General features: G+C 43.9%; 1 protein-coding gene across 6 annotated transcripts in view; it reads left to right on the forward strand.

Moving 5' to 3' along the window:
• acot11a (acyl-CoA thioesterase 11a) overlaps positions 1-19,498 on the forward strand; it is a 133,189-nt gene that overhangs the window by 97,349 nt on the left and 16,342 nt on the right. For all 6 annotated transcript variants that reach the window (XM_068037543.1, XM_068037541.1, XM_068037538.1 and 3 more), the window contains 3 exons: positions 3,171-3,290; positions 10,680-10,824; positions 17,894-17,949. In XM_068037543.1, coding sequence (XP_067893644.1) covers positions 3,171-3,290; positions 10,680-10,824; positions 17,894-17,949 — 321 coding nt within the window. The remainder of the gene's footprint in view (positions 1-3,170; positions 3,291-10,679; positions 10,825-17,893; positions 17,950-19,498) is intronic.

Raw genomic sequence — 19,498 nt, forward strand, 5'->3', positions numbered from 1 at the left:
GCGAGCTCATCACTGGTATCAGATCCACCGGCCGTCCATGTCTCCGCTTTAAAGACGTTTGAAAACGCGACATGAAGTCCTGCGACATTGACCACAAATCGTGGGAGTCAGTTGCCAGCGATTGCCAGAGCTGGCGGACAGCCATAAAGATGGGGCTAGAAAGAGGCGAGTCGAAGAGACTCAGCAGTTGGCAGGAAAAGAGACAGAAGTGTAAGGAGAAAGCCAACTGTGTAACAGCCCCAACAACCAACTTGACCTGCAGCGCCTGTGGAAGAGTCTGTCACTCTAGAATTGGCCTTTATAGCCACTCCAGGCGCTGCTCCACAAACGACTGACCACCTCCAGGCGCTTACCCATTGTCTCTCGAGACAAGGAGGCCAAAAAGGAAAGGAGGATACTTCCCCCAATTGAAATGTTATTAATTAGCTTAACTAGCTAAGCTGTAAATTTCATACAGTACTTCATATTTTTCCAGTCCTAGTTTAAACCAGTGCCCTAGTTTCGAGAAAAAAAAAGCAACTTAAAACTCACCAATTCTGCTGACTCCTATCAGGTCTGCTGTTTCCCTGCTCTGATTTATCAGCCACTGCCGCTGCCTCCCAAATTTGACAAAATGTTGGGCCCATAGTTTTGAAATGTAAATCTTGCACAGTATTGTGCAAATGTTTTAGGAACCTTTGGGATAATGAGTTATTACAGGGGAAGCTTTGATTGGCTGCTGATTTCAAATTTCCAACATTTGCCGCTTCCCTTTTATTTTTCATGAATTGGGTGCTGCTGACGCTGTCCACCAGATGGTGCCATCTCTCTATTTAATGGATGTTTACAGAATCTAAACTGGGAATGGAATGAAGAGAATAGTACAGCACAGAAGAATACAAAGTAGAAACAAATTTTCAAAATTACAGCATCAAAGCATTGCATGTTACACCTAAAAATAGTGGTAGAGATCATCAATACTGATGAGCAGTTTAACAGGCAGCAGCTGTGGAGAGAGAAACCGAGATAACTTTTCAGGTCGATGACCCTTCATCAGAACTGCAAAAAGTTAGAAATGTTAGAGTAAGTTGGAGAATTCAAATGGCAGGCCACCAAAAGCTCAGGGTCATGCTTGTGGACTGAACGGAGTTGTTCCACATAGAGGTCACCCAATCTGTGTTTGGTCTCCACGGTGTTGAGCAGACCACACCGTGAGCAGTGAATACAGTAAACTAATTGAGAGAAGTGCATGGAAATCACTGTTTCACCTGGAAAGAGTGTTCGGGGCCTTGGGCAGTGAGGAGAGAGGAGGTAAAAGGTCAAGTGTTGCAACTCCTGCGCTTGCATAGAAAGGCCCACCTTGCTCTCATGCTGACATCTCTGTTCTCGGTCTTCTGCAGTGTTCCATTGAAGCTCAATGCAAGCTCGAGGAACAGAACCTCATCTTTCAGTTAGGCACTTTTACAGCTTTCTGGACTCAACATTGAGTTCAAACATTTCAGACCGTAAACTCTGCCCACCATTTTGTTTCCTTTTCTTTGCAAGCTTCGGTCTTAATCTTGTTTTCTCTTAAATAAAAGCAAAATGCTGCAGATGCTGAAAATCTGAAATAAAAATAAAAACAGAACGTGCTGGAAACACTCAGCAGGTCTGGCGGCATCTGTGGAGAGAGAAGCAGAATTAACGTTTCAGGTCAGTGACCTTTCATCAGAACCTTAATCAAAAAGGTCACTGACCTGAAACGATAACTCTGCTTCTCTCGCCACAAATGCTGCCAGACCTACTGAGTATTTCCAGCACTTTCTGTTTTTATTTGTTATTTTCTCTTGTTTTGCTTTTGGATGGCAGCTGTTCATTATTCTACCATTCACAACTCCTCTGGACATAGCTTTTCTCTCGTTACTTGTCCCATTATTATTCCCTTTGGCTCTGCCCCACCAGCTCTTTTGTCATTTAATATCTCCCGTCTTCCATCCTATCACAGACCTTCCCTTTTGTACTTTTTCCACCCTTCCCCATTTGACTGACTTAAAACCTATTACATTTCTAACCTTTGGCAGTTCTGATGAGAGGTCACTGACCTGAAACGTTAACTTTGTTTCTCTCTCCACAGATGCTGCCAGTCCTGTTGAGTATTTCCAGCACTTTCTGGTTTTATTTCAGATTTCCAGCATCTGCAGTATTTTGCTTTTGTATTTCATTCGCTAATGTACAACTCTGCCTCCACCTCTACCCATCTGCTGTTGAAACCCTCATCCCTGCCTTTGTCAGGTCCAGTCTGAACTATTCCAATGGTTACTTGGCCAGCCTCCCATCTTTAAATTAAATTTAATTAAATAAAGTATTTCCAGCATTTTCTGTTTTTATTCCTTAATGTGTTTGGGCCTTTTCAATTAAGGCCAATTCTATACACATACCAGCAGCAGTCACTAGATAGGCATTGGGAATAGGAGCTCTGGATGATTGTTTTCCCCTCTGCTTGACCCAGAATCATTAATATCAATTATAAAGCCGTCAATTGCTGCACTGACTAAGATCAGCTAACTCCACACGCCCCCGGAATCAAACCTACGATCTTCTCGTCTATGTGGTTTATGCTTAAGATTTTTGATTGCAGTGGTTCTAAAGACACATCTCTTGAGGAATAGCTCATTTTATAAATGACACGGGCTTTATCTGAAGTTTTTTTTCTGATGGTGCTGAGGATGCTGGTTAAATTGTATTTCACACAACTACTATGCTTTGTGATGGATAACCACTTTCCTTTTTGACTTTGCAGTTTAAATTTAACTAAGTCACAGCTCCCCACAAATAGCTACATCAATTAACGATTAAGTTAAATTGATGAACTTTCTGGGAACTTTGTGTACTATTTTGGGGAAGTTTGCAAAAGGAAGGACACTTAAACTGGGAGTTCCCAGTGAGCTGCCTGTGACCGATCAATTTGGGATTCTGGCATGTACAAGCTGAGAACAGCCCTGCTTAGAAATCACAGACTTTACATCGAAATTCTGCTTTGTTTGATATATTCCTCCTTAAAACTATTCCCCTGTTCAGGTGAAGTAGCTTGTACTGTTTGGGTTGGCTCTACTTGGCAGAATTTTTACATTCCATGTATTTTGCTAACCCTAGAGTAAATTTTTACTGATTAAATGTGATCATATTTTTTTTTTACTTAACTCTGGCTGTAGCCGTTTCTGCAAAGGACATCCAGTGCTGAAGAGCATTGACATGTTTCACTTCAGGGGACCCTCACAAGTTGGGGATCGTATAAGTTTGAAGGCAATAGTTAACAACGCATTTAAAAAAAGGTAAGAACAGCGCTTCATATCTTGGCTGCCCCAGGCACCAATCAACCTTTCATAAAACAAATGCGGATTGTGTGTATGTTAGAATTCATCCCATTATAACTGCAAGTTCAGAATGGGCCGTGCCTCTGGCCTCACTAGGATACCCCATTTTCATTGAACAGCTCTTGCATGACAAACAAATGGCTTTTTATGCAAATCAAATTGGACTAGGAAGGCAACTTACTTCAGTCCCACAGTGTTGATATGGCTGGCCCAGTTAAGTTTCTGGTCAATGGTGAATCCCAGGATGTTGGTGCTGGTTCAGCGATGGTAATGTTGTTGAATGTCAAGGGGAGATGGTCATTGCCTGGCACATGTGTGGCGCGAATGTTACTTGCCACTTATCAGCCCAAACCTGGATATTGTCCAGGTCTTGCTGCATTTCTACATGGACTGCTTCAGTATCAGAGGAGTCACAAATGGTGCTGAACATTGTGCAATCATCAGCGAACAGCGACCTTCTGATTGAAGGAAGGTCATTGATGAAGCAGCTGAAGAGGATTGAGCCTGGGACACCAACCTGAGGAACTCCTGCAGTGATCATAGAATCACAGAAGGTTTAAGGCACAGAAAGAGGCCACTTGGCCCATCATGTCTGTGTCTGTGCCGGCAGAAAAATGATCCACCTATTGTAATCCCACCTCCAGCATTTAGTCCATAGCCCTGCAGATTACGGCACATGAGGTGCATATCCAGACTCCTTTTGTATGAGTTGAGGGTCTCTGCCTCAACTACCCTTTCAGGCAGTGAATTCCAGACCCCCACCACCCTCTGGGTGAAAATATTTTTCCTCATTTCCCCTCTAATTTTTCTACCAGTCACTTTAAATATATGCCCCCTAGTTACTGACCTCTCTGCGAAGGTGAATAGACCCTTCACCTCCACTCTATTCAGGTCCCTCAAAATTTTGTACATTTCAATCAGATCTCCCCTCAGCCTTCTCTGTTCCAAGGAGAATAACCCCAGCCTATCAAATCTTTCCTGATAGCTGCATTTTTCCAGTCCTGGCAACATCCTTGTAAATCTCCTCTGTACCCTCTCTAGTGCAATTACATCATTTCTGTAATGAGGTGACCAGCTGTTGTATAACTGGTAGTAACATTGGAAGGAAAAACTAATGTATACTGAAGTTTATTGTCTGAAGACCCATGTTTTACAATTGTATTGTAAAATGGATAATAGATTTTTAAGGTCTGTTCTGTCTGAAGGTAAGAACTGGAAATGGCCAATGTTCTCTCAATCCTCTTTGAAGCCCATTTTTCTGAACCTGCTCTTGGAGATGACCTGAAAAAAGCCATCTTTATGTGCACACAGTACTCATGTTGTGGCCTAACCAATGAGTTATACCATTCCAGCATAACCTCCCTGCTCTTATATTCTGTGCCTCGGCTAATAAAGGAAAGTATTCCATATGCCTTTTTAACCATCTTATCGACCTGTCCTGCTACCTTCAGGGATCTGTGGACATTCACTCCAAGGTCCCTTACTTCCTCTACACTTCTCAGTATTTTCCCATTAATCGTGTATTCCTTTGCCTTGTTTGACCTCCCCAAATGCATCACCTCACACTTTTCTGGGTTGAATTCCATTTGCCACTTTTCTGCCCATCTGACCACACCATCAATATCTTCCTGCACCCGACAGCTGTCCTCCTCACTATCTACCACACGGCCAATCTTTGTGTCGTCTGCAAACTTCTTGATCATGCCCCTTACATTTATGTCCAAATCGTTAATATACACCACAAAAAGCAGGGGACCCAGTACTGAGCCCTGAGGAATGCCACTGGAAGCAGCCCTCCAGTCACTAAAACACCCATCAACAATTAACCTTTGTTTCCTACCACTGAGCCAATTTTGTATCCACCTTAATAAAAGCAAAATACTGCAGATGCTGGAAATCTGAAACAAAAAGAAAAGTGCTGGAAATACTCAGCAGGTCTGGCAGCATCTGTGTAGAGAGAAGCAGAGTTAATATTTCAGGTCTGTGACCTTTCATCAGAACTGGCAAAGGTTAGAAAAGAATTATGTTTTAAGCAAGTGAAGGGGAGCGGGGTGGGGGGGAGAACAAAGGGGAAGGTGTTTGATAGGGCAGGAGAGCTTAAATAACAAAGCTGTCCTGGGATAAAGGCAAAGTGTGTGTTAATGCTTGTGGTGAAAGACAAAGCATTAGTCCAGAGAGAGTGTTAATAGTGGAATAATGAGCAGCTCTGACTACATGAAAAGCAGGCACATGGTTAAAAAATAAAATATTAAAAAAGGCCACTCATGTTCTGAAGTTATTGAACTTAATGTTCAGTCCACAAGGCTGTAGAGTGCCTAATCGAAAGCTCAGGTGTTGCTCCTCGAGCTTGCGTTGATGTTCACTGGAACACTGGAGCAGGCCAAAGACAGAAATGTTGGCATGAGAGCAGAGGGGAGTGTTGAAATGGCAAGCAACCGGAAGCTCGGGGTCATGCTTTCGGACTGAGCGAGGTGTTCAGCAAAGCTGTCACCCAGTCTGCGTTTGGTCTCCCCAGCATAGAGGATACCGCATTGTGAGTAGCGACTATAGTATACTACATTGAAAGAAGTACAAGTAAATCGCTGCTTCACCTGAAAGGAGTGTTTGGGGCCTTGGGTGGTGAGGAACGAGGAGGTAAATGGGCAGGTATTACACCTCCACGACACCCTGGTCCACTCCTCCATTACTCCCGACACCTCGTCCCCTTCTCACGGCACCTTCCCATGCAATCGCAGGAGGTGTAATACCTTCCCAGAATAGATTCCAATAATTTGCCCACTACTGAGGTTAGACTGACTGGCCTGTAATTATTTGGTCTGTCCTTTGCAGCTTTTTAAACAGAGGTACAACGTTAGCAGTTCTCAAATCCTCCAGCACCACACCTGTATCCTGTGAGGACTGGAAAATGATGGTCAGACCTTCTGCTATTTCCTCTCTTGCTTCTTTTAACAGCCTAGGGTACATTTCATCTGGCCCTGTTGATTTATCAACTTTCAAGGATGCTAATCCCACTAATACTTCCTCTCTCCCTATGTCTATCACATCCAATACTTCACACTCCTCCTCATTAACTACAATATCTGCATCATCCCCCTCTTTTGTGAAGACAGACGCAAAGTATTCATTAAGAACCATACCAATATCTTCCGCCCCTACATATAGATTACCTTTATGGTCTTTTATGGGCCCTACTCTCTGCTTAGTTATCCTCTTCGTCATAATGTATTGATAAAACATCTTTGGGTTCACCTTGATTTTGATTGCCAATGTTCTTTCATGCCCTCTCTTTGCTTTCTTAATTTCCTTTTTGATTTCACCCCTCCACTTTCTATACTGCTCTCGTCTTTCTGTAGTATTGAGTTCTCGGTGTCGGACATAAGCTTTCCTTTACTGCCTTATCTTACCCTGTAGGCTCCTTGACATCCATGGGGCTCTAGATTTGACCATCTCACTCTTTTTCTTTGTGGGAACATATTTACTATGACCCCCTTGAATCTCCCCTTTGAATGCCTCCTACTGTTCTGACACTGATTTACCTTCAAGTAGCTGTTTCCAGTCCACTTTCGCTAAATCACTCCTCAGTTTAGTAAAATTGGCCTTGCCCCAATTGAGAACTTTAACTCCTGTTCTATCTCTGTCCTTTTCCATAATTATGTTAAAACTGACTGAATTCTAATCACTACCACCAAAATGCTCTCCCACTGCCACTCCATCCACCTGCCCATCTTCATTTCGTAAAACTAAGTCTAAAACTGTGCCCTGTCTTGTTGGACTTGCTACATACTGGGCAAAAAAGTTCTCCTGAATGCACCTCAAGAATTCTGCTCCCTCAATTCCTTTCACACTAAAACTATCCCAGTTAATATTGGGGTAGTTAAAATCCCCTACTATTACTGCCCCATTGTTCTTGCACTTCTTAGAGATTTGCCTACATATCTGTTCTTCTATCTCCCTCTGACTGTTTGGGGGTCTATAGTACATTCCCAGCAGTGTGATTGCCCCTTTTTTGTTCCTCAGCTCAATCCATATGGCCTCATTTGATTAACCTTCCAACATATCATCCCTCCTCACAGCTGTAATAGTTTCATAGCAATGTAGAAAAAGACATCAGCTAAATTTACAAATGTGAAACTGAGTGTTGCCCAATCAATAAACCACAACGCAAGTGTTTTTAGACTCTGTGCATTGTAAACTTAAACGCCTGAGAAGTCACAAGCATACTATAGTTACTGAGCTTAAAATCCCATCAAACTAAGTTCCTCCAACAGTGTGAAGGCAAAGTAAGAAATGGTTTGCTACTTTTGGTACCATTACAGATTAAAAGTCATTTGGAAATGTTATTACATTTGTCTGCTTCATTCAACACCAACTCCAGCTTTAAAACAGGGGGTCTGCATCAATTCAACTATATTTTCAGCCGTTAAAACCCAGTTGTTAATTAAAATGTGTTTTGAAAAATATATAGGTGTGATATCATAATCAGTATGAACTTCACAACCAACCCTTCCTGCAGATTTACAGAAGTGCAGTCAGTCTGATACTGTCAGAGACACATTACACTATAGTGCTATTTAACAAAATAGAAAGCAACAACTTGTATTTATATGACAGTTTTAACACTAAAATATTCCAAGGCGCTTCATTGGAACATTATCAAACAAAATTTAACACTCAGCCAGATGAGGAAATATGAGGGCAAATGACCAAAAATGTGATCAAAAAGGTAGGTTTTAAAGAGCATCTTAAAGGAGGAGAGAGAGGTAGAAAGGTTTAGAGCGTGAATCCAGAGCTTTGGGCCTAGGCAGCTGAAGGCCAGGCTGTCAATGGTGGAGCGATTAAAAAATATGGATCAGTAAGAGTCCAGAATTGGAGGAGTGCAGAGATTTTGTAAGGTTGTGGGGCTGGAGGAGGTTACAGAGATAGAGAGGGATGAGACCGTGGAGGGATTTGAAAACAGGGATGAGAATTTTAAAATCTAGGCATTGCCGGACTGGGAGCCAGTGTAGGTCTGTGAGCACAGGGTGATTGGTGAGCAGGACTAGGTTAATATATGGACATCATGTGTTTTGAATCAACTCAGGTTTATGGAGGGTGGAGTGTGGGAAGCCAGCCAGGAGAGCATTGGAAAGTCAAGTCTAGAGGTAACAAAGGCAGTAGCAGATGACTGAGGCAAGGGCAGAGTCAGGTAATGTTACAGAGATGTTAAGTAGGCAGTCCTAGTAATGGCGCAAATATGTGGTCGGCAGCTCATCTCGGGGTCAAATATGACACAGCGGTTGTGAATAGTCTGGTTCAGCTTTAGGCAGTTGCCAGGCAGTGGGATGGATTCAGTGGCTAGGGAACAGTTTTTGTGGCAGGGACTGCAAACATTGGCTTTGGTCTCCCATTATTTAGCTGGAGGAAATTTTGCTAATCCAGTATTGGATATTGGACAAACTGTGTGACAAATTAGGGATAGTGGAGGGGTCGAGAGAGGTGGTGATGAAGAGAGCTGGCTGTCGCCATGACGTGTTTTCAGATAACACTCTTATGAAGCGCCGTGGGACATTTGACTACATTAAAGGAGATAAATAAATGTAAGATGTACCATCTACAAGATGCACTGCAGCAACGCACCAAGGCTCCTTCGACAGCACCTTCCAAACCCGCGACCTCAACCACCTCGAAGGACAAGAGCAGCAGATGCATTGGAACATCACCACCTGCAAGTTCCCGTCCAAGTCACACACCATCCTGACTTGGAACTATATCGCCATTCGTTCACTGTCGCTGGGTCAAAATCCTGGAACTCCCTTCCTAACAGCACTGTGGGTGTACCTACCTCCCATGGACTGCAGCGGTTCAAGAAGGCAGCTCATCACCACCTTCTCAAGGGCAATTTGGGATGGGCAATAAATGCTGGCCTGGCCAGTGACGCCCACATCCCATGAATGAATAAAAAAAAGGAGAAAGAGTTTGCAGGGCTATGGGGGAAAGGTGGGGGAGTGGGACTAGGTGAGTTGCTCTTGCAGCGAGCTGGCACAGACACAATGGGCCAAATGGCCTTCTTCTGTACTATAACCATTCTGTGATTTTATGATATCTGGAAAAAACCTTTGTGTAATTTGACCTATGCTGTAGTTGATGATGAGACAGCTGATTATCAATGTGAATGTTAAGAGGGATGTTATACTGCCTGACTGCACAGGCTCTCTCTAACTTGCTGTGCCTGCAGTGTATTCAGAGTAAGAGAAGCCAGATGTTATGACTGGTTTTAGTGCAAAGAGGCCCCTGAAGATTTGATGGCCAGAAAATGTTTTTGCTGCGAAATTTAATGAAAGTTTCAAAGTTTTCCCACGTGGTAAAACTTGCTTTGGAATCAGTCTTTCAAAATAAAAAAAAACTTATCAGGGGTGGGGAAAAAAGAACTTTGTTCAAGGCCAGAGCTGATAAAATGTAGCACAACACCGCTTTATGTTAAGTTTTACCATGTATTCTCAACTGAGTAACTCTTAGCAGAAGCTGATCCAATTCCAAAGTTTAATTGCCGTATTCATCAGCTCCTTAGCGTATTATTGTGTGGAAAGAAGGATAAAACTTATCTGTACCTTTATGAGCAAAAGCGTTATCACATTAAAAAGGTTATGCTTTAAGCTTGTAATAGTTTCTGTACAACAGTATTGCATAAGGGAACTCTAGGCTTTTTGCTGGATCAGTGGGTGAATGGTTGCCATACAAACCATGAGCATCCTGGCTCGAACTTTGCTTTGCACTGAGCTAGCTGATAGCAGCCAGAGTAGTAGATGGAGGAGCTACAATTGCGTGCTTGGGCTCAGGAAGGGATTAAAACCAAAACTCAGTTACTGCTCATTGTGGAATAGTCTGTTAACACTCACTGTCCGAGCTGACTTTTGAAGAATAACTTGTGTGATGTACTAGAGGTTGTCGGTTGTGGAATTGTATCCCAACATTAGTGCCTTCAGGAGAGAAAAATAGAAGAGATTGGGGGCAGCGGTGAGATGGGGAGGGGGGAGGTGTTGGGGGTCGGGGAGGATAATGCTTCTGTAACATAGTGTGGTACAATAGCAGGACCAATTATACTTGGGGAGTGGAAGAGGAGAGACAATAGTGACTGTCATTACAATAATGTGGAAAATCTGAGAATTTAAACTTTAAAACTGATAAACTTATTTAAGCAGTTAGTATTTGAAGCATATTCCCACTTTGCTGATGGAAAAGCCCAGTACAGTATTGAGTGATCATGCTTATTTGTAAGTATAAATGTATGTGTTTTTTAAAATGATAATAAACTCAGTGATGATCCTTTTTTTTTAAGGATGCTTCCTAAACCACTGTGGTGTTTTTCAGCTTTGAAGTTGGTGTCTGTGCAGAAGCCTACCATCAGGAAGGCTGGGGTACGAAGACGCACATCAACAGTGCCTTTCTGACCTTTATTATGCTGGATAAAGACAGAGAGCTCAGCACGTTGCCCCGCATCAAGCCGGAACCAGGAGTAAGCTCTGTGCAATCTACACTTACGTATGCTCTCACTTAGGAATACAAGCTGGACTTAATTTGCCAACTTTCATGTTATGTAGATGGGTAATGAACCTTTCCATCTCCACCACAAGCTAAGCCAAGCATTTTCCTGGGAGATGTGTAACTGACTCAGTATCACATCAGGCAGAGTCAAATGGAGCTGACTGGGTTTGAGCTTTTAATTATGCCAAGCAGACTGGAAAAGTTCAATCACTAGTCTGTACTGATTTGTTGCAGGGTACAGTAGTGTAGCGGTTATGTTACTGGACTAATAATTCAGAAGATGTGAATTTAAATCCCACCAGAGCAGTTTGTGAATTTGAATTCCATTTCAGAAAAACCAGGAACGAGAAAGCTGGTGTCAATAAAAGTGACCATGAAGCCATTGGATTGCTGTAAAAAACCCAACTGGTTCACTAACGTCCTTTAGGGAAGGAAATCAACCAATACAGCGGAATTGCCATATATAGGTCTTAGAGTTGTAATGTTGTGACTCAGTTCAACACTTGTCCATGGTCTTGAGCAAAGTCTCACTTGCTACATACCCATATGACTCCACTCTATACACCACTTCACCCTTGCCCACTCCCAGAAATTCTGTTCTATATCCCCCCATTCCTAGTGCCGTGTGTCTTCCCTGCCGCCACTAGTCGGTTGGGTCAGTAGTTGTTGTTCTTCTCTAACTGGTTCCAAATTAATCACACGTAGGCCACTAACCTCCGTGTGTGTGTGTGTGTCTGGGCAATCCAATTCTATGTTGCCAGTTGAGTTTCGAGCCATTACATCGCAGGCCTTTCCCTTAGACTGTGAACCAGTACAGTTCATTATGGCTTCTCCCTTTCATTAGCCCTGTTCCTTGCAGATCTGTGGCTGTGAGTGTATATTCTGTCCCTCAGGCCACAAATTGCAAGCCTTTAGCGCTTTCCCACGCCAGCCACAAGACGTAATCATTTATAGTCGAAATACCCCATGAGTTTAGGACCGAGTTAGTGCTGCCGAACATATCCCCAAATATGCTTTGCTTCTTCCTCCCCCGGGGGTTCTTCGTTCCAGGGGCTATCCAATTCTTGTAAATCACTGATCAGCTGCTGCAATTTGTGCTCTGCCCAGACAATCATGGTGGTTACTGCAGTTGGCCTTTACTACTGGAATTACACCACTTAAATTATAGGTCACTTCCAATATAATCATGGTAGCATCATGCAATACCATCTTTGGATTCTCTATCCTTATCATGCCGTCCTTGGGAGGCAACACAGTGGTGGGGCACAACGTCAGCTTCCTATAACCACATGTTGTTAGATTGAAGCATCTTACATCAGTACATCCTAGCCGGTTAATAATATCAATACGCAATTCTTGACAATTTTGTCTCTCGAGTCCCGGCTCCCATATGAATAGGGGTAGATTGGTCTATCCAGATTGCACCTTGACTCCTGTGAAAAATACTATGTTTGGAGCATAATTCAGTTTGCACCCAAACCAATACTCTCCGAGTCCTGAGTTGCAGTCGTACATCCGAATTATATCAACTGACCCGTCTGCACTATTGCTAAATGTTATATTCGTCTGACCTAAAGGTATTCCACAACCCCTTGGTTCTTCTTATGTCTGTGGTCAGAAAAACCATCCTACCGCATCACCCTTCATCTGATTGTAAAATATTGTAACCTCGTCACTCGTCACACCCCTGGTTCGTTGGAGGATTGTCAGGCCAGGCCACTGCACGGTGACCGCTGGGCTGTTCCTCGCCAGGTTTGAATCTGGTAGGCGTACTACTTGGTTGGTGTTGGTACTTGGTCTTATCTGAGATCCACCCATTAGGTTTCTTTATCCATTCTCCTTTACCTTCCTTAGGCAGTTGTACACACTGCCCAGGATGCAGACAGTTGCCAGGAGGGTGATCACCATCATTGCAGTTCACCAGGCTGCCATTGCTCTATTGGTTTACCTGAAATGAAATAATTAAGAGATCGGCTGCTGGTTCTCCTGTTGGCCGAAACAGAATGTGAGTCATATACCTTAACCTGAGACCAATGCTTCCTCCTGGCATGTCCAAACATACACAAGTGTTGCTGTTCATCAGGAGCGTGTAGGGGCCTGTCCAGCAGGGTGCCACTTCTGGTTTAGGTGGCACTTCCTGTACCATTACTCCGTCTCCTATCTCAGGGAGCTCGGATAGTTTATGCTCGAGTCCCCATCTGTCCCTGTCAGTGGCCTCTTGCTGCTGTTTCACTTCTGTTTTCATACCTTGGAGTTGCTTGCACAGTTCCCTCACATAGAGCAGAGAAATGTGGAGTGATTCATTTTGGTAGGAAGAACATGGAGAGACAATATAAAATTAAGGGTACAATTCAAAAGGGGTTTCAGGAGCAGAGGGACCCGGGTGTATATGTGCATAAGTCATTGAAGGTGGCAGGACAGGTTGAGAGAGTGATTAGTAAAGCATACAGTATCCTGGGTTTTTATTAATAGGGGCATAGAGTACAAGAGCAAGGAAATATTTATAAGACACTAGTTCGGCCTCAGCTGGAGTATTGCGTCCGTTCTGGGCGCCACACTTTAGGAAAGATGTGAAGGCATTGGAGAGAGTGCAGAAGAGATTCACGAGAATGGTTTCAGGGATGAAGAACTTCAGTTATGAAGGTAGATTGGAGAAGTTAGGACTGTTTTCCTTGAAGAGAAGACTGAGAGGTGATTTGATAGAGGTATTCAAAATCATGAGGTGCCTGGACAGAGTAGATGGAGAGAAACTGTTCCCACTCGTGAAAGGATTGAGAACGAGAGAGCACAGATTGAACGTAATTGGTAAGAGAAGCAAAAGTGACATGAGGAAAAACATTTTCACGCAGCGAGTGGTTAAGGTCTGGAATGCACAGCCTGAGAGTATGGTGGAGGCAGGTTCAATTGAAGCATTCAAAAGGGAATTAGACTGTTATATGAAAAGGGAGAATAAGCAGGATTGCGGGGAGAAGGCAGGGGAATGGAACTGAGTAAATAGCACTTTCAGAGTGCTGGTGTGGACACGATGGGCTGAATGGCCTTTTTCTGCACTGTAACAATTCTGTGATTCTGTCCTTACCCAGTCTGGTCTGTATGCATCTTGGCTAATTCTTAGCTGCCCTCTGAAGTGGGCAGTCAATCAGGGCAATTAGGGATGGGCAATAAATGCCAGCATTGCCAGTTACACCCACATCTGAGAATGAATGATCTTTTTAAAGGTGGTATAATGTGGGTAGGGACACATTAGTTGGCCTCTACTGATCCAGTCTAATGACCCTCCTGTTGGTATATTTAGGACACAGGTAGGAAGAGAGATGGTGATTTAAGACAGAAATTCAGGGAGCTAGGGTGGAAGCTTTGAGCGAGAACAAACAGAGTTGTTATCTCTGGGTTGTTGCCCGTGCCACGTGATAGCGAAGCGAGGAATAGGGAGAGAGAGGAGTTGAACACGTGGCTGCAGGGATGGTGCAGGAGGGAGGGTTTTGGTTTCCTGGATAATTGGGGCTGTTTCTGGGGTAGGTGGGACCTCTACAAACAGGATGGTCTTCACCTGAACCAGAGGGGTACCAATATCCTGGGGGGGAGATTTGCTAGTGCTCTTCGGGGGGGGTTTAAACTAATTCAGCAGGGGGATGGGAACCTAAATTGTAGTGCCAGTGTACAGGATGTTGAGAGTAGTGAGGTCAGGGATAAGGTTACAAGGACGCAAGAGGGCACTGGCAAGCAAGAACCTGGTTTAAAGTGTGTCTACTTCAACGCCAGGAGCATCCGGAATAAGGTGGGTGAGCTTGCAGCATGGGTTGGTACCTGGGATCTCGATGTATTGGCCATTTCGGAGACATGGGTAGAGCAGGGGCAGGAATGGATGTTGCAGGTTCCGGGATTTAGATGTTTCAGTAAGAACAGAGAAGATGGTAAAAGAGGGGGGGGGTGTGGCATTGTTAATCAAGGAGAGTATTACGGTGGCAGAAAGGACGTTTGAGGACTCGTCTACTGAGGTAGTATGGGCCGAGGTTAGAAACAGGAGAGGTGAGGTCACTGTGTTGGGAGTCTTTTATAGACCTCCGAATAGTTCCAGAGATGTAGAGGAAAGGATAGCGAAGATGATTCTCGACAGGGGCGAGAGTAACAGGGTAGTTGTTATGGGGGACTTTAACTTTCCAAATATCGACTGGAAATACTATAGTTCGAGTACTTTAGATGGGTCAGTTTTTGTCCAGTGTGTGCAGGAGGGTTTTCTGACACAGTATGTAGACAGGCCAACCAGGGGCGATGCCACATTGGATTTGGTACTGGGTAATGAACCCGGCCAGGTGTTAGATTTAGATGTAGGTGAGCACTTTGGTGATAGTGATCACAATTCGGTTAGGTTCACCTTAGCGATGGGCAGGGACAGGTATATACTGTAGGGCAAAAATTATAGCTGGGGGAAAGGAAATTATGATGCGATTAGGCAAGATTTAGGATGCGTAGGATGGGGAAGGAAACTGCAGGGGATGGGAACAATCGAAATGTGGAGCTTATTCAAGGAGCAGCTACTGCGTGTCCTTGATAAGTATGTACCTGTGAGGCAGGGAGGAAGTTGTCGAGCGAGGGAGCCCGTGGTTTACTAAAGAAGTTGAAGCGCTTGTCAAGAGGAAGAAGAAGGCTTATGTTCGGATGAGACGTGAAGGCTCAGTTAGGGCGCTTGAGAGTTACAAGCTAGCCAGGAAGGATCTAAAGGGAGAGCTAAGAAGAGCAAGGAGAGGACACGAGAAGCCATTGGCGGATAGGATCAGGGAAAACCCTAAGGCTTTCTAGAGGTATATCAGGAATAAAAGAATGAATAGAGTTAGATTAGGGCCAATCAAGGATAGTAGTGGGAAGTTGTGTGTGGAATCAGAGGAGATAGGGGAAGTGTTAAATGAATATTTTGCGTCAGTATTTACAGTAGAGAAAGAAAATGTTGTCGAGGAGAATACTGAGATTCAGGCTCCTAGGCTAGATGGGATTGAGGTTCACAAGGAGGAAGTGTTAGCAATTTTGGAAAGTGTGAAAATAGATAAGTCCCCTGGGCCAGATGGGATTTATCCTAGGATTCTCTGGGAAGCTAGGGAGGAGATTGCTGAGCCTTTGTCCTTGATCTTTATGTCGTCATTGTCGACAGGAATAGTGCCGGAAGACTGGAGGATAGCAAATGTTGTCCCCTTGTACAAGAAGGGGAGTAGAGACAGCCCTGGTAATTATAGACCTGTGAGCCTTACTTCGGTTGTGGGTAAAATGTTGGAAAAGGTTATAAGAGACAGGATTTATAATCATCTTGAAAAGAATAAGTTCATTAGCAATAGTCAGCACGGTTTTGTGACGGGTAGGTCGTGCCTCACAAACCTTATTGAGTTTTTCGAGAAGGTGACCAAACAGGTGGATGAGGGTAAAGCAGTGGATGTGGTGTATATGGATTTCAGTAAGGCGTTTGATAAGGTTCCCCACGGTAGGCTATTGCAGAAAATACGGAAGTATGGGGTTGAAGGTGATTTAGAGCTTTGGATCAGAAATTGGCTAGCTGAAAGAAGACAGAGGGTGGTGGTTGATGGCAAATGTTCATCCTGGAGTTTAGTTACTAGTGGTGTACCGCAAGGATCTGTTTTGGGGCCAATGCTGTTTGTCATTTTTATAAATGACCTGGAAGAGGGTGTAGAAGGGTGGGTTAGTAAATTTGCGGATGACACTAAGGTCGGTGGAGTTGTGGATAGTGCCGAAGGATGTTGTAGGGTACAGAGGGACATAGATAGGCTGCAGAGCTGGGCTGAGAGATGGCAAATGGAGTTTAATGCGGAAAAGTGCGAGGTGATTCACTTTGGAAGGAGTAACAGGAATGCAGAGTACTGGGCTAATGGGAAGATTAGGTAGTGTAGATGAACAGAGAGATCTTGGTGTCCAGGTGCATAAATCCCTGAAGGTTGCTACCCAGGTTAATAGGGCTGTTAAGAAGGCATATGGTGTGTTAGCTTTTATTAGTAGGAGGATCGAGTTTCGGAGCCACGAGGTCATGCTGCAGCTGTACAAAACTCTGGTGAGACCGCACCTGGAGTATTGCGTGCAGTTCTGGTCACCGCATTATAGGAAGGATGTGGAAGCTATGGAAAGGGTGCAGAGGAGATTTACTAGGATGTTGCCTGGTATGGAGGGAAGGTCTTACGAGGAAAGGCTGAGGGACTTGAGGTTGTTTTCGTTGGAGAGGAGGAGGAGGAGAGGTGACTTAATAGAGACATATAAGATAATCAGAGGGTTAGATAGGGTGGATAGTGAGAGTCTTTTTCCTCGGATGGTGATGGCAAACACGAGGGGACATAGCTTTAAGTTGAGGGGTGATAGATATAGGACAGATGTCAGAGGTAGTTTCTTTACTCAGAGAGTAGTAGGGGCGTGGAATGCCCTGCCTGCAGCAGTAGTAGACTCGCCAACTTTAAGGGCATTTAAGTGGTCATTGGATAGACATATGGATGAAAATAGAATAGTGTAGGTCAGATGGTTTCACAGGTCGGCGCAACATCGAGGACCGAAGGGCCTGTACTGCGCTGTAATGTTCTAATTCTAATTCTAATATTCTATGAAGCCTGTACTGATCACTACAAACACTGATATAAGTACAGAATCCTGCTTAACATTCTACATGATCGCTTCATATAGTGATTATAAGGACAGCGACTACTATTTTCTGCATTTTTTAGTGCCTTTAACATAGGTTAGAACGCTTCACCCAGGTGTAATCAAAAAATTGGATGCCAAGCCAAAGGAGATGTTAGCACCATGACCAAATGCTTGGCCAAAGAGATGCCCTTTAAGCACCATCTTAACAGAAGAAAGGGAGGAGAAGAGTTGGAAGGGTTTAGGATGGGAATTCCGGAGCATGAAGCCGTTAGAACTGAAAGCATGATCACCAATGGTGGGTGAAGGGCTGGGTGGGGGAGGGGGCAGGATGCACGAGAGGCCAAAGTCAGTACAGGTATTCAACTGTGAGTAGTTTAGTTTTGCAACACTGACTGTGTTTCCCCCAACAGGATGGAGAAAGAAGATACCGGGAAGCAAGTGCACGGAAGAAAATACGACTTGACAGGTCGGTAAGCTTAAACACTCTAGCCTTTTGATTCAGTGAATGTTTTTACAGAGCAGCAGAGATGGACATCACAGCGATTCTCACACACATTCTACAGTTTAGCACTGCAGCAGGATATATCTTTACACTGTGATCTGCTCTGTGAACCCTCTCGAAAATTACCATTGGGTATATAAAGCATGTGTTGCGAAACAACTAGAAAGCACCGTTTATGCATCGTTAAAACACACAGGCACTTGTTAATGGTGCCTGTGACGCAAAAAAACTTGGCCAGCTGCTAACACACTCTCTGATTTCACTTTGTACTGATCATAGCAACTTCACCGCAAGTACTCTACTATAAACAGAATCCAAGGGAGTTCCCACTGAAGCAGCTCAATGCCTGACAGCTAATGTGCATTCACAAAGCATCGTGGGATGGTCTCCAACATTAAAGGCGCTATATAAATGCTAGTTGTTGCTGTAGATTGAGGTCCACTAGCTGTGTAAATATGCTGCCTCTTGGGCCACATCAGGAAGATTTGATCAGGTGTGCCAATGAGAATTGTAAAGAGTAAAGCTGCTGGAATCAGGGGTAATCCCAAACGTCCCTCTCCCAGCTTTGTGTGAATGCAACAAATTCAGATTAAAACAGAAATATTGTCATTTTAAGTGCAAGTCCTTGTACCTTTAGTGATGGAGGTGCCATTTGCCTCCTGGCAATGTCCAGTTTACAGCAAATTAATTCAAAATAAAGTCTACATGTAACATTATTGTGAGATTTCCTTGCATGATCCTTTGGGCCGAGTTTTGAAGTTTCATCAGGATCTCAGCTGATCTGCTGAGTATTTCCAGCATTCCTTGTTTTTATCTCAGTTGATCATATTGTTTTTTCTGAATTTTCCCATTTGAATTCAGATGGTGCACACTGATCAGGTGAAGTTGGTGCAGTTTCATGGCATCAATGTCTTGAGCAAACGATCTGAATATTTGCTGTTAGGATCAGTTTTGGTCTGCGATGTTTAACCCTGATGATGGGTTTTTCAGTGTAATCTTGCATTCCACACTTTGAAAGAGAGAACTTGCATTCATATAGCACCTTTCACACCACCTGGATGTCCTACAGTGTTTCACAGCCAACTTTAGAAGCATAGTTAGTTGTTGTTCTAAGGCTGGAAAACACATTAATAAATTTGCACTCAGCAAGGTCCCAATAATAGCAATGCATTAAATGATAAGCTAAAACTAGATAATCTGTTTTTGGGCAGGGCAGGGTTGAAGTGGGGGGGGGGGGGGTCTCCCTGCTTTGCATCAAACTGAGATCTTTTTACGTCAAACTGAGAGGTCAGATGGCGCCTCAGTTTAACGTCACCTGAAAGGTGGCACCTCCAATAGTCCAGTACTGCACTGCAGTATCAGCCTATGTTTATGTGCTCAGAACACTTGAGTGGGTTTGAACCCATGACCTTCTAATGCAGAGGCATGAGCGCTACCAAGGAGTCAAGACCGACACTTAAAGGTCTGAGAACAGGCCTACTTGCTGTGTCCTGGAAGGACCGCGGTCCGACTA

Source organism: Heterodontus francisci, chromosome 8 (genome assembly GCF_036365525.1).
Source record: "Heterodontus francisci isolate sHetFra1 chromosome 8, sHetFra1.hap1, whole genome shotgun sequence".
Classification (NCBI taxonomy): Eukaryota; Metazoa; Chordata; class Chondrichthyes; order Heterodontiformes; family Heterodontidae; genus Heterodontus; species Heterodontus francisci.